Source organism: Salmo salar, chromosome ssa21 (assembly GCF_905237065.1).
Source record: "Salmo salar chromosome ssa21, Ssal_v3.1, whole genome shotgun sequence".
In the NCBI taxonomy this organism is placed as follows: Eukaryota; Metazoa; Chordata; class Actinopteri; order Salmoniformes; family Salmonidae; genus Salmo; species Salmo salar.
The window spans coordinates 31,088,562-31,107,481 of record NC_059462.1 but is presented as its reverse complement, the minus strand read 5'-3'; the positions used below and the strand labels follow the sequence as shown (position 1 = coordinate 31,107,481).

The 18,920-nt window shown below is 44.1% G+C and overlaps 2 protein-coding genes across 2 annotated transcripts; both read right to left on the bottom strand.

Annotated features, from left to right (window-relative positions):
* Positions 1 to 256: 256 nt before the first annotated feature.
* Positions 257 to 10,481, bottom strand: LOC106582057 (zinc finger protein 654). The gene is made up of 13 exons (XM_014164751.2): positions 10,308 to 10,481; positions 9,264 to 9,409; positions 9,030 to 9,111; positions 8,797 to 8,932; positions 8,490 to 8,692; positions 8,232 to 8,368; positions 6,827 to 6,968; positions 6,446 to 6,727; positions 4,961 to 6,193; positions 4,082 to 4,851; positions 3,466 to 3,873; positions 1,477 to 2,429; positions 257 to 1,028 (listed from the first exon to the last, which is right to left on the bottom strand). The coding sequence occupies exons 1-13, from the start codon at positions 10,428 to 10,430 to the stop codon at positions 1,024 to 1,026; spliced, it is 4,620 nt and encodes a 1,539-aa protein (XP_014020226.1). The 5' UTR covers positions 10,431 to 10,481; the 3' UTR covers positions 257 to 1,023.
* A 263-nt stretch (positions 10,482 to 10,744) lies between these two features.
* On the bottom strand, positions 10,745 to 18,691 carry ccd93 (Coiled-coil domain-containing protein 93). The gene is given in 4 exon segments (NM_001140793.1): positions 10,745 to 11,237; positions 18,063 to 18,155; positions 18,313 to 18,426; positions 18,594 to 18,691. Coding segments are annotated over 4 exon segments (312 nt in total). The 5' UTR covers positions 18,678 to 18,691; the 3' UTR covers positions 10,745 to 11,216.
* Positions 18,692 to 18,920: the final 229 nt, after the last annotated feature.

Genomic DNA, 18,920 nt, shown 5'->3' with positions numbered 1-18,920 from the left:
TTCCCTAAACTCAACTCATCTGTCTTTGCACTTGTCAGAAAAGACAATATGATGCAAACCTGTAGAGATCAACACTGTCATGGCTTTTGCCTGGATCAAACTATGACCAAAAACTAAAGCAATAATTATAAGATGGAAATGATGCAATTTGTCATCTGAAATAAATAATTTCTTATAGTTCACTGGTTGCTATTCTCTCCCTTATTGACCCAGATAGTATTAACCTGTTAGTAAATAACCAGCAGTTAACCACTTCTTTGGTTCATACTGTAAATTGTTTATTGAAAACAAGTCATACATTTTTCTTTAAGAAAAATAGAGTTGAATTGAGAAGGATATTTACATTAAGTACAAACCTAATAAATATATCAACATTCGTTCATATAAATAAACGACCAATGCAGGTAAGTGCACATCGTTTATCACATTATGGGTTCTTCAGTGATTTTTATTCTCAAATTCATTTTGATGCTCTTTTACAAAATATTTGTCATCAAATGCATAGATTACCAATTTCTAATACATTGTGAAACCATCTCTTTTGTCATTAGAAAAATTCTGTTAAAATACTGAACAAAAATGTATGCCAAACAGAACATAATTAGAAGTACTTTTGAAACACTATTAGTAACCTAGTGTGATTCTTCATACTATGATTTTAAAGCAAATAAGACTTATTGAAACAAAGTCGTGGCAATGACAAATGCAATACTGTTCGGTCTAGACCTATGTACAGTGTATTGTGGTAATAACACTTACTCCAGAGTTGTGTGTTGTATTTTTAGTGACCGGCTGCCAGTATTATAGTGTGCCATGACACTGGCCCTACAGCTCTCAGAACCGACTGGGTGCTAACAGTGCCTGTGTTAGGCCCAGTTCAGAGAGTACAGATAGACAAGTGTCTCCACCTGTTTTCTGAGAGGAGCATCCTGGAGTGTCGTGTGGTCTCTGTCGTGCTCGAACACCAACAAAACATTTTTCTGATCATCATGAAGAACATTTCACTCCCATTCCTCTTTACCACTAACCTGGAAAGGAAAATATTTAAATAAGTATTTGCATAAACAAATAGTTGCTTTACAAACAAAAGGTGTCGCATCACTATGCAAATGCTATTTATATAAGCAGCTGCTACAAATAAGCGGAAATGTTTGTTGACCAAGTTGATGCGTTTCAAAACTCTCCCTTTCAATATTCTGTTGTAAGAATTTAGATTTCTTGTGCAAACCGTGATGCAGTGGTAACACTTCCCTGGCACATGCAACACATGTGCAAGATCACATCGGAGACCAGGGTTCAATCCCTGCATCCACCCTTCACATTTTCTCCACTTGCCTGTCTCCCCACCTAATTTCTTTAATTTCCCTCCACCTAATTCCCTTAATTTCTGAATAAAGCTTTAACATACCAACAAAATATACATGTTTTTTTTTCTCCACAAATTCTGTGAATAAGACTCCTGTGTGTGCTACTTACTGTCATCGTCAGAGTCGAAGTTGAAGAGGGAGGAGCAGGTGTTTTGGGAGAGGTGTCTCTTCAGTTCCTCTGGGCTAGGGAAGGAGGAGAAACACTTGGAGCAGCGTTGTCTTTGAGGGGGGGCCTCCTCCTCTACCTCCTTCTCAGCCGCCACCTCCTTCTGCAACGCATTCTTCTTCCCCACCACACGCCTCTTTACTGTAGCCTTATTCTTCCTGCCAGCCCCGCAGGAAGTGACCTCGTTGGGTTTCCTGCGCTTGCGCATGCTGAGGGCTGCCTCGGTCAGGTATGTAGAGGGGGGCGGGCGGATGAGGGGGGCTTTGGCCAGGGGTAAGTAGGAAGGATCCTCTGGTTTGAAGGTCTTGTGTTCCGTAATAACTGGTTCCTCTCCACAAGGCATCACCTGAGCCAAAGTGACGATATTGTTCACATCCCTCATGGTCATTGGCTCAGTGAGGTTTTGGACGAGACTGGGATGGGGTTGTGTGGGGGAGGTGATAGTGGTGGCAGGGACATCTGTCTCAGGGGCTTGGTCTTTCTTGTCCTCTCCATCATGGCCGTTGATTAGTTTGTGTGTGCAGTCACTGGGAGGTCTGGTGACAGCACCAGTGCCTGGAGTCGCCAAAGGGCCGTCATTGTTTTTACTGTTGGTGTTTGATTCCAGAGTCTGCCCCTCTTTGGTAGCGCTATGCTCCTCTGTCGGCTCATCTTCAGGCTGGCCCTGAGTGTAGTGCCTCCACTCGTGGTCATGGAGAGAGGGGAGGCGAGAGAAGATCAGCCTACAGCCAGAGTACCCACAGAGGGCCTGGAGAGGCCGGTGGGTCTCCATGTGCTCCCAGAGCAGGTGGGTTCTGGAAAAGCGCCGGCCACAGTTCTGATGGAGACACACCTGTTTTAGAGGATCATCATGGATCTTCATGTGGTCTAGGAAGTGCTGGTAGTTCCACAGGTACCTGGAACAAAAAAAGATATGGACATAAGCAACAACATTTTCACCAGGCCTTAAGCCATAAGACTCTAAGCTCTGTCTAAACTGAGCGGGGGGTGGGTATTACTTAGCTATATATTACTTAGCTACGAATTGTTTAAAGAAGGTCAAACCAAGGATCATTTTGCTATCAGATTTAGAATTTTAAGACCACTTGAAGTATCCCCACAAAAGTATTTTTTCATTATTTTATGCAAATGTTTATTTGGTTATACTGCTATTAGCCCATAAAAACACATTGAATAACAGATGCACTACATGGAACAACAGTCCCCCCCCCCAAAAAAAATACATCTAAACAAATTTGACTGGTACCGGGGGACCTTCAGACGAGTCTTGTGAGGCCTGTGGGTGTCCTAGATCAAAACAGACATGTACAGTACCAGTCAAACGTTTGGACACACCTACTCATTTAAGGGTTCTCTTTGATGTCTTCACTATTAATCTACAATGTAGAAAACAGTAAAAAAATTAAGAAAACCGTGATATGAGTAGGTGTGTCCAAACTTTTGACTGGTACTGTACGTGTTCGTGAAAGTCTCACCTTTACACAGAGGGTTCGTATTAGTGTGAAGCCCAAACTGTTCGGACGCTACAGACAGAAGTTGGCAGAATGGCTGTACCAAATTCAGACGAGTCCCAAGACGCTTGTGGGGGTCGTAAAGCAAAACGGAGAACACCTTAGTGAGAGTCTCATCATAGAGGGGTCGTTATAGTTTGTAGGCCAAACCGTTCGGATGCTACAGACAATTTTGTGAGAAGACCTATTTTCGGGTTGTCTCATGGTCTGACAAACACAGCTCTATGGTCTGACAAACACCATCTATGGGTTAGTTCCCCAGACACAGATGAAGCCTAATACTGGAGAGCAGTAACAATTGGGTGTTCTCACTAGCTTCTGCAAGTCGTGTCTCAGGCTTAGCATAATGAAGACCTCGTGGTTGAAATGCTGCTGTGATCAAAATAATTTGACAGCAGTGTATAGAGTCTCACTCTTTTACCTGTTACAGTAAATGCACTTCAGATGAGGATCAGAGCGCCTGGATTTGGGAATAGGCGTTTCCCTCCACCCGTGCACTGTCACATTATGGCTCTTCACCCTCTGTTTCCAGGAGGCCTCACCCTCAGAGCTCAGCTCTTTGGTAGCGACCTGCTCCAGCTCATCTTTAGACTGGGGCTGGGTGTAGTGTCTCCACTCGTGGCCGTGGAGAGAGGGGAGGGTAAAGAAGATCTCCCTACAGCCGGAGTACCCACAGGGGGCCTGGAGTGGCTGGTGGGTGTCCATGTGGTCTTTGAGCTCCTGGGAGGTCTTGAAGCACTGGCCACAGCTCATGTGGAGGCACGCCTGTTTCAGAGGAGCATCATGGAGCTTCATGTGGTCTCTGTAGTGCTCGAACACCAACAGGTGCCTGGGGCACAACAAAAAAGATGGAGACATAAAATGACACCATTGTACGGTAAGAACCCCCCCACCCCCACCGAGATCAGTGAAAGCCCACCTTAGAGAGTTTCTATTGGTTCCAATTTACAATTTTGGTCTAGGTGGGGCCTACATGTTGTTCAGAGTGCCTTCGTACCTGACCTGGAAAATAATATGTGGGGAAAGACCCTTCTTACCTCTGGCAGATCTGGCACTTCCCCTTCCCCCACTGGAAGGTCTTCTCCAGGACGGCTGCATCCTCCATGTGGAAGTTGACTGCATGTCTCAGCATCGATGGGCCTATCTTCATAAAGATGCTGTCACAGCCCTCCGCAGGACACAGGTGGTACTGCTTCTGCTTCCCCTCCTGCTCTCCTCCTTCACACTCATTCTTCTCTCCTCCCTCAGTCTCCTCCCCAGGCACCACCTCTTTCACAATCACCACTTTATCCTTCACAGTCACCTGTTCATCCTTCACTTCCACTGACACCTGGTTGTCCGGGTCCACTTTCAACTTCTGGGTTTTTCTGATCAGGTTTCTCAGGTTCTGAATGATTCTACTCTGCTTGCTGACCACTGGCTTGGCTTTAACACGTTTGGGTTTGGGAGGCTGATCCGTCGGAGCAGGGGGCTCTGTCACATTCTCAGTGGGTTTAGTCTCGTTCTCCGAAGCGTGATTAACGTTCTCCGAGGGTTCTGCATCTCCATTGACAGCAGGTTTGATCTTACTATTGAGCGTGCTGGTTCTCAGTTCCTCTACGTGCTCTAGAACGTGTTCCTTGGCACGGTTGTACCGTTGGAAGTGTTTGCCACAGAAGACACAGCTGAGCCTAGTCTTCCTCAGCTTCAGGTGGGCCAGGGTGTGTCTCACCACGTTGCCTCCCTTGAAGAGCTTCTGGCAGTGGCTGCAGTGGAAGCGCAGGTGTTTGGAGCGGACTGGAGCCTTGCCTGGCTTTGTGTCGTCACCCTGGAGTAGGAGAAACAAGCTGTTAACAGGTGATATTCATAGGACAGCTGCAGTAGCTAAGCTTCAATCATTCATTTCTCAAAACAACGTTGCCTCAGATAACACTAACCTGAGTGTTTGAGTCCGGTCCTGCCTCCAACGCTGTGACATCACTACCTTCCGTCAAAGGTTGTAATTCCTTAGCATCTGTCCCTTTAGAGGATTTGGCATAGATGTGGAACAGTGTTAGTGGACACTCCTCCATGTCCAAGGCTGGGCCGTCCAGCTCTGGGTCGGTCTGCTCACTGGGACCTTCGAAAACCTTCACTTCTGAAGGCTCAGCAACAGAAGGCTCTACAACAGAAAGCTCTACTACTGAAGGTTTTAAGTCTAAAGGATTTACGTCTGAAGGCTCTACCACTGAAGGATCTACTTCTGAAAGCTCCATTTCTGTCTCTGGTTCATACTCAAACGGTCTCTCACCATGTAGGCCATTAGGCAGTCCCATGTTGACATAGGTCTCCGCGTCATTGTGCTGCAGTGCAACACCAATACTGGGTTCTACACGTTTCTCTACCACCTCCTGGTCCACAGGCACTTCATTTTCAGGGAAGGATAGCTCCATGCCAAGTATAGTTCTGCGGTAAGGTCTCTTACCTTCCCTTCCCTGCCTCCTCGCTTTCTTACCCTCGTCCCCTTCTCCTCGCTTTCTTTTCCCCTTTCCCCTCTCCCACTCTCCTCTTTCCCATTTCTCTCTTTCACCCTCACCCCTCTCTCTCATTCCCTCCCTTCCCTTCCCTCTTGCCCTTGTTCTCCCCGGGGACACATTCTCCGTCTGTCTGGTCATCTCCAGGAGCAGCCATCTTGGTTTCCTGCCGCGTCTCTTCAGGATCTTGTTCTTCACGTGTCTGGCCAGGTATTCCCTCTGCCGATTGGCCGGTAGCTTGGTGGAGCTTTCAGAACTGTGATTGTGTCTGAGTGAGTACTTAATGTCTGGGTCGTCAGCATAGTCAACATCAGACCGACACCTTCTCTTCCTCCTCACTAGGAAGTCTTCTGTCTGTGACTCAGGACCATCCCCATACTCTCCCTCCTCATGCTCCTGCCCTGCAGTCTCAGAGTTCTCCAGTGCTGTGTTAGTGTGTGGTTGGAGGTGGGAGGCGTCTGTGTGTATTCTGCATGTCTCCTCCTCCATCCAGTAACTTGGTATCCACTCCTCCTCCACCTGCTCCAACTCCTCTTCCTCCTTCACCTCGTTGAGAGCCTCCCTCATGGCCTTGTCAGTCATAAGCTCCAGACAGTGGGTTCTCAGGGTCAGGAGGTTCCAGAACTCTGGGTCGAAGAACAGCCCTTCCTTCAGCACCTGGACCAGGGATAGGCACAGTTTCAGTTACAGACAATATATTATTAATAGATGCATCCTCAATGAGGAGATTCAAAGCCAGGTCAAAATACAGGCCAACAGTCTATCGTTATGTCATTTAGACAAGAGAGAAAAGTATTTTTTATGACAAAGTATATGTTTCAATAATCTATTGTATTTTATAGATACCGTATTTAGCAATTGAGCAAAAGTCTTTGGCATCATATTTCCGAGCTACCCGGTGCCTCTGACCTGTAAGATATAGAAGCGTATGTTGGTTTTGACAGGGGTGTGGAGGGGGTGTGGCTCCTCGTCTGGGTGTGTGTAGAGCAAATACACGGTCTTGTAGGCCTCCACACTGCGCTCCAGACAGAACACCAGCAGGGCACAGAGGCGACACACCTCCAGGTCGCGGGGGAGCAGGAAGGCGATGGTCTTACACAACAGGCTGCGTGTCACAGGGTCAGACTGGAGGTCTGTCTGCAACGCTGCAGTACACAGCTCCACACACAGCGGCACTCCCTCACTACCCATCTGGCAAAGAAATAAGAACAATGTGTTACATTGAATTGTGTAAATGACAGAACAAAGTTTCTAAATCAAGGTAAACTTGATGGTTGGCTATACACCCACCTCTGCTGTGATGACTTTGATGAAGGGGAAAATGGCTCTGGCGTTGATGGCGGAGAGCATCAGCTGGTGACACTCAGACAAGAAGCCCTGCTTAGTGGGATGGGCCCTGAGGTGCAGTCTGCTCCACAGGAACACCAGATCCCTGTATCAACGCAACATTATATTATGTTACAGTACTGTGTTATCATGGAGCCCTGTTTAAAGTGGTGAGCTCTGACCAGATTTAGCACGTGTAGTATATATCACAGTGTTACTGACCAGATGTAGTACATGTAGTATATATATCACAGTGTTAATGACCAGATGTAGTACATATATCAGTGTAATGACCAGATGTAGTACATGTAGTATATAGCTCACAGTGTTAATGACCAGATGTACTACATGTAGTACATAGCTCAGTGTTAATGACCAGATGTAGTACATATATCAGTGTTAATGACCAGATGTAGTACATATATCAGTGTTAATGACCAGATGTAGAGTGTATATATATATATATATATATATATATATCACAGTGTTAATGACCAGATGTAGTACATGTAGTATATATCTCACAGTGTTAATGACCAGATGTAGTACATGTAGTATATATCTCACAGTGTTAATGACCAGATGTAGTACATGTAGTATATATCTCAGTGTTAATGACCAGATGTAGTACATGTAGTATATATCTCAGTGTTAATGACCAGATGTAGTACATGTAGTACATATCTCACAGTGTTAATGACCAGATGTAGTACATGTAGTATATATCTCACAGTGTTAATGACCAGATGTAGTACATATATCAGTGTTAATGACCAGATCTAGTACATGTAGTATATATCACAGTGTTACTAACCAGATGTAGTACATGATGTACATATATCAGTGTTAATGACCAGATGTAGTAAATGTAGTATATATCACAGTGTTACTAACCAGATGTAGTACATGAAGTACATATATCAGTGTTAATGACCAGATGTAGTACATATATCAGTGTTAATGACCAGATGTAGTACATGTAGTACATCACAGTGTTAATGACCAGATGTAGTACATGTAGTATATATCAGTGTTACTGACCAGATGTAGTACATGTAGTATATCAGTGTTACTGACCAGATGCAGTACATGTAGTATATATATCACAGTGTTACTGACCAGATGCAGTACATGTAGTATATATATCACAGTGTTAATGACCAGATGTAGTACATGTACTACATATCACAGTGTTACTGACCAGATGTAGTACATGTAGTATATATATCACAGTGTTACTGACCAGATGTAGTACATGTAATATATATATCACAGTGTTACTGACCAGATGTAGTACATGTAGTATATATATCACAGTGTTACTGACCAGATGTAGTACATGTAATATATATATCACAGTGTTACTGACCAGATGTAGTACATGTCTCCATTGTTTAGCTGTTGACTGAGGAAGGCTTTACAAAGAGACAGCAGCAGCTCTTCTTTCTCCTGGCTCTCTGCGTTACAGATTATCTCTACTGCGTCTCTTCCATCTATCTCAGCCACCTGATGGAGGAAACACAACCATGAATCCTCTCTGATGATGTTTATTGTCTTTCAGTCCACTCTGATTAGAGAGTCTGTCTGAAGATACAGAGTGAAAGGTAGTTCTAGGTAGTGACTGTACCTCCTTGAGCAAGTGTTCATGCAGCGAGGCCTTGTACAGGCAGGTGAGGTAGGCCTGGTGGAAGAACAGGTGCCTCCCCACCTCGGGGTGCTCCAGACAACTCTTAGCCAGGGCCATGGCCTCCTGCACGCGCTCACAGGCCTGCAGGTATCGCACACGCAGCTCAAAGAACACTGGCTTCTCCGAGCTCAGATACTTCTCCACTGTACCGGGGAGAGCGAGGGAAAGTGAGAGCAGAGAGTGAGGAGATGAGAGAGAATAAGAAATGCATAGAGAACTCACAAGCTAAAAAAAGTAGGGTAGGTACCTTCTGTCTGTGTGAGGACTGTGTCTTTCAGGATGGCCTGCAGAGTGGGTCTCTCCCAGGGGCCGCCATCTTTGATCACCTGCCACACCTGTAGCAGGTAGACGTTCCTGTGTCTCAGCAGGCGGCGGTGGCAGGCCTACAGAGGAGGAGACGGGACTCATGTTAACACACCACATGGATCAGCACGGTTTCACTCTGTATGAACAAATAGGCTACATCACGGTTGGCCTCACCTGAAAAGAGGCTAATATGTCCTTCAAGGGGGCCTCCTGGCACTCATCTTTACCAAAGAACAGCATCAGCTCAAAGAAGCTCCTGAAAATGTGACATATGTAATTCGGCCAGTTCAGCTCGATTTTAGAGACGAGTCATGCAGGATTGTACAATGTAGAAAATAGATATCCAAGTCAACACAGTACAATTTGAGTCTGCATGAAAGTGTAAGAACCATATAAATAAGTGCTTACAAGGCCAGACTGCTGAGAGCGTAACTGACATGCTGACAGTCATCGGGGTAGGCAGCAGTGGCTCTGGTGAAGCAGGTAAGAGCTGTCCGCAGCACCTTCAGCTGGGGCAGCGGCACCTGCCATCTCTCTGTATGCTCCTCCACCAGCTAGACAGGGAGAGAGACAGTCAGACAGATACAGGGGGTGTGATTCAGATACAAATTCCTGTCCAGATTATTTTTGATATGGTTCCTGAATACTGATATGATCAACCTTTTTCCAGGTGCGGTATTGTAGAGATCTGCGCAGACCTGTGTGGCTGCTGGCTAGCTATCTGAATTTGAAGCCATATGTCACAGGAACGCTTCGGTGAAGTGTCGTGGAACGTTATATGGTAGCTAGCTGGAATTGGGGTTCATTGCTTGTTGCTAGCTAGATAGTTGCAGATTTCAACCAGTCCTCCTGAGTGCTAAACACAACTTGCTAACTAGTTAGCTCTCTTTTCAAACAAGTATACGATATTATATGCAATGCGACAGCTGCACTAGCTAGCCTATCATTAGCCAACTGGCTAAATGTAAACAACACTGGCTTGGCATGCTAGCGAGGAAAAACCTATTAGAGCCTTAGTTATAATTTATTCCAGTTTGTTATCTAGGAGACACAATCAGTAGACTAACGTTACTTCACACTAATAGGCAAACAGTTGTGCATGTGCATGCTAGCTAGTAAGTATAGTTAACTATAGTAGCTTGCAACTTCACATTGAAATAGGAACGTTAGCAAGCTAAAGTTAGCTAGTTAAGTTAGCTAAATAAAATAGTAACTATAGGCCGGTGTGGGTTTACTGAATGTGTTATTAATGCTAGCTAGTATATGTAGCTTTTAGCAATTAAGTTAGATAACTACTTTAGCTACTGACGTTAAATAGTTAGCTGGGCTACTGTACCTTGCTTGTACTGATGAGCAACTGGCTAACTAGCTAGCTAACGTTAGCTTGGCGGAAGCACACTACTCCTTGCCTCTCTCACAGATAAAACCAGAAATTGCCTTGATTTAGCTTACCTTACAAAACTCAGAGCAATATTCTTTGCTTTGTACTGAACAGTTGTCGTTAGAGTATATGTACAAAGTCTCCAGTTTCAATTCTAGTCTGTCTGTTTCCAAATCACTTTCCTCCTCCGCCATACTGGCTTGTTCACCTTGCGCCTATCAAAGAGCCAACTAGCGGGTACATTGATTTACTACAACAACTCATATCCTGGATTTTGATTGGATTAAAGCTACATCCCGTTGTATTAAGATCATAAAGCATTTTAAATGTAGCTTCTGAATTGATCAGGAATTGAACAGCAGGAAATCTTACTGACTGTGCGTTGTTTATTTTATTAAGTGCCAACTTGATAGTAAACTGTTGGAAAGGATAGACAGAGAATAAGACACCGGTAAAACATTTGATTTTGGTTGAAAAAATTGTCAGCATAAAAGTGAACCATATTTCTGCATAGTATTTATTAATTTGAAATGCTGTAGTTTAGTAACAGTGTCAACCATGCCTCATTCTGCACTGTTACACTCTAATCAACATCTGAGAAAGCTAATGAATACAACTGTACAGATAGCCCTGCACGTTAGTGCCAATTGCACACTTGGGATTTCACAGAGTACCTATCTACAACATTAGGTCTACTGCAATGGCTAATGCCACAGGGGCCGGGCACAGGTAATTGGCACATAAGTAGAGCGAACATTCCTCATGTCACAGTGCACAGGGCAGTTAATGTCCCTCTCTCAAGAATCCCTCTGCCCTGCCACGAGTGACATCCCTAACCAAAAGCTGCAAATAAACGTGGAATCTCAAAACACAATAGGCAGAATAAGACAAAACAATGATGACCTCCAATAGAGGAGAATACATAATGCAGACAGCAAAACAAAGTCATTGACTGATGAGATTTGTTTTGAGATTAGTTTTTATAAACAATAAGAGATTATTTGAGTTACGAAGCTCCCTTGGTTCTCAGCTTGGATAGCAGCATTTCGTTCTTCCGACACTCCTGTAAGAAAGACTATTGGATCAGTAAACAACCTCAGTGATTCTCTTCTTTAACAGTTCAGAAAACAATATTCAGCTCTGGGAGACTACAATAAAATACATTCATAAAACAGTTAACTAGTTCCTTTATGTTTTACTGTACAGACCCAGAACATTGTTTTCTCTCAGGCCTCACCTCTTTGAAGTCCTTGACAGTTTTGAAGTAGAGCCTCTGTTTATCCAGCAGCTCGAGGTACTCATCGTTCAGCTGGTCTCTCCTCATCTTGTTCTCCTGCTTCTTCTTCTCCATCTGTACACACATCACATTACCAATATGCTCTGCCTAATTTTTTTCCACTTCCACATCGCTGTCTAATTTATGTGTCACTAGGGCCAGGGGGTGAGCACCTGGCATGTTCAGTGAAAGCTGTCATTACGCAGTAGACAGTAAAGATAATAATAGATGGTTACCTTGATGCGGCTTTGTTTGATTCCCTCGACTATCTGCTCCATCTGTCTCAAGAACTGTTCCTTGGCCCCCGAAGACGCCATCGCCCTGAGCAAGACAGAAAAACCACAGCTTGGACAGGAAGTAAATCTGCTGGACTCCATTACCCATAATACCAAATGCAGGATAGGTTTAGAGAGGGTTAATTGTGACAATACTTACTGTTGGAAGTTGTCATGGATGGAATTCAGCAAGTTCACCTAAAGAAACAGATCAAGACAGAGGATGACGACTATGATGAGTAAACCGCTGATTTCAACTGCAATGGCTCTATGAAATTGATTGAGATAGAGGGCAAAGAGGGCAAACTTTTCTCTTACCTCCTTCTCCAGGTAAACCTTCTTGTCATCTAATGTGTTATACAAGGTGAAGAACTGCTTGGTCTCTTTATGTGTTGCTGAAACTAAAGGCCAAAAAAGCAAACATTATTAACACCGCAACATCATTAAGGAACCCACACACCCCAGCTACGGACTGTTCACTCCCTTACCGCAGGGCAGACAGAATCGGGTCTCGAACCAACAGGCTCAGAGACAGTTTCTATCCACAAGCCATCAGACTGCTGAACCCTTGAACTAGACTGACCACCTGCACTGATTCTCTGCCTCTTAGCATACATGCAACCACACATAAACATTCATGGTACATACACATCATGACTGCTGCTATGGACTGTGTATACTATGTGTATCCTGTCCATATGACAAATAAACTTGAAAACACAAAAAAAATACACAGTGTATAAAACATGACAGACTGACCAGGTTAATCCAGGTGAAAGCTATGGTCTCTTACAGATGAAGGGGAGGAGGCAGATTAAATCATTATTTTATAAGCCTTGAGACAATTGAGACATGGATTGTGTATGTGTGCCATTGAGAGGATGAATGGGCAAGACAAAAGATTTAAGTGCCTTTGAGCAAGGTATGGTAGGTGCCAGGCGCGCCGGTTTGATTGTGTCAAAAACTGCAACGCTGCTGGGTTTTCACACTCAACAGTTTCCTGTGTGTACCCAAAAGACATCCAGCCAACTTGAAGCTACTGTGGGAAGCATTAGAGTCAACATGGGCCAGCATCCCTGTGGATTGGTTTTGACACCATGTCTAAAGTCCATGCCCTGGCGAATTTAAGCTGTTTCGAGGGCAAAAGAGGTGCAACTCAATACTAGGAAGGTGTTCCTACTGTTTTGTACACTGTGTATAACTGCGTTTGATGCAAGAACTTGTTAAACAATATGCCAAAAACAGAGGATGAGGCTAAGACACCCACCTTGGCCATAGAGCTCAATGAACCTTTTCTGATACTGGGTCAGTTCTGCCCTGCTCGGCACCTCGTCTATCTTCCTCTGCAGGACGGCGATCTCACGGTTCCTACGAGCCTATCAGAGTAGACCTCAGGTCATGAGCAAATAATGGAAGTGGTAAGAGAACCACTATTTGCATGATCCAAACAAAATGCCTAACTCAATTCAAACTGAATAAGCATGAATTAATCCTGCTCCAGCAGTGTGTGTTGAAGATTTTACCATCAGTAGTCTGATTTTCTGTAGCTTCTCTCTGTCTGTGTTGTACTGCTTTTCTATTAGCTGACTCCTCTCCTGAGAGACACAGAGACAGAGAGAGAGTTAAACATAGACAAAGAAGAGTTAGCTGGTCTTGGGAGGGCTCCTCTCAGGGCCAGTGTGCTACCTTCTCATCCTCCGTATCATCTCCTGACTCAATCTTCAGGTTCTCAATGTTCTGCTGCAGGCGAACCATCTCCTCCTGGAATCAAATAGCACTCCATATTAGTTGTGGTGCTCTTACCAGGAAATTAGTGAAATATATCAAAAACAGTTGAAGTCGGAAGTTTACATACACCTTAGCCAAATACATTTAAACTCAGTTTTTCACAATTCCTGACATTTAATCCTAGTAAAAATTCCCTGTCTTAGGTCAGTTAGGATCACCACTTTATATTAAGAATTTAAAATGTCAGAATAATAGTAGAGAATGGTTTACTTCAGCTTTTATTTCTTTCATCACATTCCCAGTGGGTCAGATGTTTACATACACTCAGTATTTGGTAGCACTGCCTTTAAATTGTTTAACTTGGGTAAAATGTTTATGGTAGCCTTCCACAACAAGTTGGATGAATTTTGGGCCATTCCTCCTGACAGAGCTGGTGTAACTGAGTCAGGTTTGTAGGCCTCCTTGCTCGCACACGCTTTTTCAGTTCTGCCCACAAATGTTTTATAGGATTGAGGTCAGGGCTTTGTGATGGCCACTCCAATACCTTGGCTTGGTTGTCCTTAAACCATTTTGCCACAACTTTGGAAGTATGCTTGGGGTCATTGTCCATTTGGAAGACCCATTTGCGACCAAGCTTTAACTTCCAGACTGATGTCTTGAGATGTTGCTTCAATATATCCACATAATTTTCCTTCCTCATGGTGCCATCTATTTTGTGAAGTGCACCAGTCCCTCCTGCAGCAAAGCACCCCCACACCATGATGCTGCCAACACCGTGCTTCACGGTTGGGATGGGGTTCTTTAGCGTGTTCTTCGGCTTGCAAGCCTCCCCCTTTCACTCCAAACATAACGATGGTCATTATGGCCAAACAGTTATATTTTTGTTCCAACAGACCAGAGGACATTTCTCCAAAAGTACATTTGTCCCCATGTGCAGTTGCAAACTGTAGTCTGGATTTTCTTACGGCGGTTTTGGAGCAGTGGTTTTTTCCTTGCTGAGCGGCCTTTCAGGTTATGTCGATATAGGACTCGTTTTACTGTGGATATCGATACTTTTGTACCGGTTTCCTCCAGCATCTTCACAAGGTCCTTTGCTGTTGTTCTGGGATTGATTTGCACTTTTTGCACCAAAGTACGTTCATCTCTAGGAGACAGAACGCGTCTCCTTCCTGAGCAGTATGATGGCTGCGTGGTCCCATGGTGTTTATACTTGCGTACTATTGTTTGTACAGATGAACGTGGTACCTTCAGGCGTTTGTAAATTGCTCCCAAGGATGAACCAGAGGTCTACCATTTTTTTTTCTGAGGTTTAGGCTGATTTCTTTTGATTTTCCCTTGATGTCAAGCAAAGATGCACTGAGTTTGAAGGTAGGCCTTGAAATACATCCACAGGTCACCTCCAATTGACTCAAATGATGTCAATTAGCCTATCAGAAGCTTCTAAAGCCATGACATAATTTTCTGGAATTTTCCAAGCTGTTTAAAAAAGGCACAGACTTGCCAAAACTATAGTTTGTTAACAAGAAATTTGTGGAGTGGTTGAAAAACGAGTTTTAATGACTCCAACCTAAGTGGATGTAAACTTCCGACTTCAACTGTACATCTATGAAATATGTCTAACCAGTCATATGGACTATTATGATGTATTAGGGAAAGTGTGCAGACTCACTCTACAGTGTGTCCGGAATTCCTGCTCCTGGTGCTTTAGGTTCTCATTCATGCCTACCAGAGCCCTCAGCTTCTCCAACAGACTGCGGTACACACAGGGAGGATGAGAAATGTCCAAAGCACATTTATAATTTCAGGGTTTTTCTATACGAACAACCGCTGAATGAATGCCCTATGGTTGGTCTGCATGTGCAGTACTCACCCAGTATCAGCCTGTCCCTCAGCCTCTTCCAGGGCACTCAGCTCTTTCTCCAGTCTCTCTGTCTGCTCTGTGGCCTCCATCAGTTTGCTCTTAGCCTGCTCACACCCTGATTTTACCTCCAAGCGCTTGGCTTGTAGCTGAAAATACACAAAATACATACTTTTATTTACTTCTGTCACTAAAAGAATGAGCATTGTATCCTTCCATTAGAGAACTACATGGCTATTTCACAATAAAGTACAGTAAAGTTCAGAGAGTCCAGTCCTCACCTCCTCCAACTGCTTGGTTTTCTGTTGGATCTGTTTGTTTAGAGAGGTCACCATCCTTCGGTGTTGCTGGACTGGCCCGTACCGCTCTGGACGATCCTCTGCAGACAGCTCTGACTGCTGGAAATGCGTGTGTGGGAACAAATTAACTACACAATGTGGCATTGACTTATCCTTTAAAATATGACAGAAACCTGTTGATTGCGGTTAACCATTTAAGTGAGCCCTGATGTGAGAGTCGCTTACCTTCTCAGCGTACTCAGATGCTATCTGTTTAATCTCCTCAGACTGTAGCCCAACTATCTGGCCCACGGTGCTAGCTGTTAGCCTCCCCTGCAGGCAAACACAATGCAATAATATATGGCATAAAGCAGACATTTTATCCAAAGAGACTTAGTCATGCGTGATTATGGGTGGCCTGAATGGGAATTTAACCCACAACCCTTGGCGTTGCAAGCGCAATGCTCTACTGACAGCCACACATGACCACAATATATTGATGTCGCACATTAAATAAAAAACCTTGACACAAATCAACCACACAGTAAAGGTGCAGGCAAAGAGAAGAACTAAAGTCGTGCCTACCTCCTCAGTCGCCATGGCAGCCATGCTGGTCATCAGTGTTTTGATGCGCATCTGAGAGGAAATATGACAGGACATCATCATACAGAGGGATGCATTCATGAAGTATTAGACAATGGACATGTGGCTACGGTTGGGTTTAGAGCGATACACGTGGGACGTGACCTTACTTCCTCTGCTGCCTGCAGGTCCTCCTCCTCTTGTGACACCTCTGTCATCCCTTGGGGCGTGGCCTGAGAGCCCGGGGTCAACGAGGCTTTCCGATCCTCTGTCTGTAAGGAACAGGGGGAAACCATCTTTCATTATGAAGGTTTCACTTTCTACTACAGCTACAGTTGACAGAACACCTATAATCCACCAGTTTCCATCCCTGTAATAATGGACGAAATGATCAACCTACTGTCCCTTTATGTATCTTTCTGTAGAAGGCTGTAGTGTTAGGCTTTCAATTCATATAATTCTACAATTAACGTCACATGTCAGGGATGAAAGAGATTTTTGTAACTTCATGCGATTTCAATGAAGCTCACCTTGTCCTGTTTTGTCTGCTTGCTGAATCCATATCGTCTAAAACCAAGGAGAAATATTTGCTTATATTAAATCACTGTTAAGATACTGGTACATTATAAGGAACACACTAACACATGCATGCATGCGCACACACACACACACACACACACAGAGACTACATGCTTATTTTAAGTGTTTTGTACTCTCTTCTGTATTCAAACACACATAACAAGCATTCATGTGAAAAGCACTCCCTGCAGTGAACAAATCCATTTACATACTTACAGAAGGTAATCTGACATTCTAATACAAGGATGGATGATAAGCAGGAAAAGGATAGGAAAATGGAAGGAACACAATTATCAAATGGGATGAGATCACATTGGTTCTGATAATCAATGTGAAAATGACATGAACTGTGGAGAAAGTTGGATATGAAGAACTGAATATGGAGAAAGAGCGCGAGAAAGAAAGTGTGAGGTAGAGAGGTAGCCTACCTTCCATACTCCAGCAAGGTGGAGTGAACCCTGGACTCTTCATCCAACAGCTCTCCTGCTTCAACCTGTCTCTTGTACTTCCTCTGAGGTTTATACACTTCCTGTCAATACCATAGGAGAAAAACAAATGTTGTATATGTGATTTTAATGTTTTTATACTATAACAAGGGGGGCCTGTATTGTGAAGGGCCATCGGATAATTTGACCCAGAAATGATGTGTCAGCGAGTCACTCACCGATACATCTAGGACTGCTTTCACAGCCTTCTCCTTTCTCTGCAGGAAGTCTTCATCCTAGGATGGATGGACAATACAGACGGTGCATAAGACGGGTTTATTCAGTGAAACGTTCAGAACGTTGCACTTAGAAATGTAATGAGTAGCGCTGGAGTTTAATAGCCCTGCTATGGAGCCACCCTACAATAACAGTGCTCACCTCAGGAAAGCTGTGTGTCTTCTGGAACTGAGAGACAGAGTAGGCTCTCACATAGTCTCCCATCTCCTCCCTCGTCTCTATGGCTCTCTTCACCAGCCACTGAAGACCATACAACACAGGCAATGAATCAGACATGAGATCACAAACTAAGTGCAGTACTCTAATGTCTAGGAAAGCACACCTGTATCACTGGAAATATATGGATGAAATCCAGCCCTTGGATCTGATGGGGCTCCAGGCGGTGAGGGCACTTCATTTTGGGCAGAACAGACACGATTTTCTCTGTGAGTGCTCTGCAATGAGAAACACAAGGTCAATATACATCAGTTACACTGGTCCAGAAACATCACTAACAGAAAACACAGTAATGCTGGGAACTACTTACATTTTCTGTCCAATAGTTGAATTTTCCTGGAACAGTAGATCCACGTCAATGTCGAAGTTACATGTTGTGATGCACCATGTCATCCCTCCAACCACCTATTACAATATATGGTTCAGGGAAGTGGACTAAGAAATATAGATGTGTCATCTACAGGGTAGCAAGGAGATGATATACCGGGAATCGAAAGGAGTCTGCAGCTAACAAGGAGGAGGGTTGGCCTTGGCCACCCCTACGTAAGTTGCTGGTACTCACCTTATCAAAAGGTCCCAGTCCTTTGATTCGGGCTCTAAAGTATCCAGCAGCAAGCAGAAGTTCCAGGATTTCTGCTAGCTTGACACTCTGCTCCTCGTCCTCCCGTGTTTCAACCTGCAAGCCAAAGTTGCTAACATCAGTTGGTTTATATAGCAAACGGTGAGCTAGCTAACTGGCAAACCCAGCCATGTTTACCTTGCAATGTTGTATTGTTATAATGACACAAACCGCACCATATTTGGAAAAACGAAAGACTACAGCGTAACATTTAAGTATGTTACCTGAATAAGATTTCCTTCTTGATCATATTGAGCTCCTATTTTCGACCCTGTTCTCACTCTCTGGAAGACAGACGTGGCCGCCATGTTGGACCGATGTGGTGTGTCGTCACATGACGAAAGCATATGACTTTGGTCATTCCGTGAGAAATTGTGTTTACGATTTCTATACAACAAGTAGGGTAAACTCAGCTAAATATCGACGGTACCACGGCCACAATAGAGTAATGAGAGAGTTGATAAAGTGAGGATTGAGGTAACACAAATGGTGCATTTGAAGCGATGCAAGTATTCTAAAAGTTGCAATACCACTTTTGTCCAGTGGAGAGA

Coding starts and splice junctions, on each gene's coding strand:
- LOC106582057 (XM_014164751.2), bottom strand. CDS start 10,430: ATGGCGGAGGAGGAAAGTGATTTGGAAACAGACAGACTAGAATTGAAA. Junction 6,969..8,231: donor GGAGACATGTACTACATCTG/GTCAGTAACACT, acceptor GCGTTGATACAG/GGATCTGGTGTTCCTGTGGA. Junction 3,874..4,081: donor AAGTGCCAGATCTGCCAGAG/GTAAGAAGGGTC, acceptor GTTGTGCCCCAG/GCACCTGTTGGTGTTCGAGC.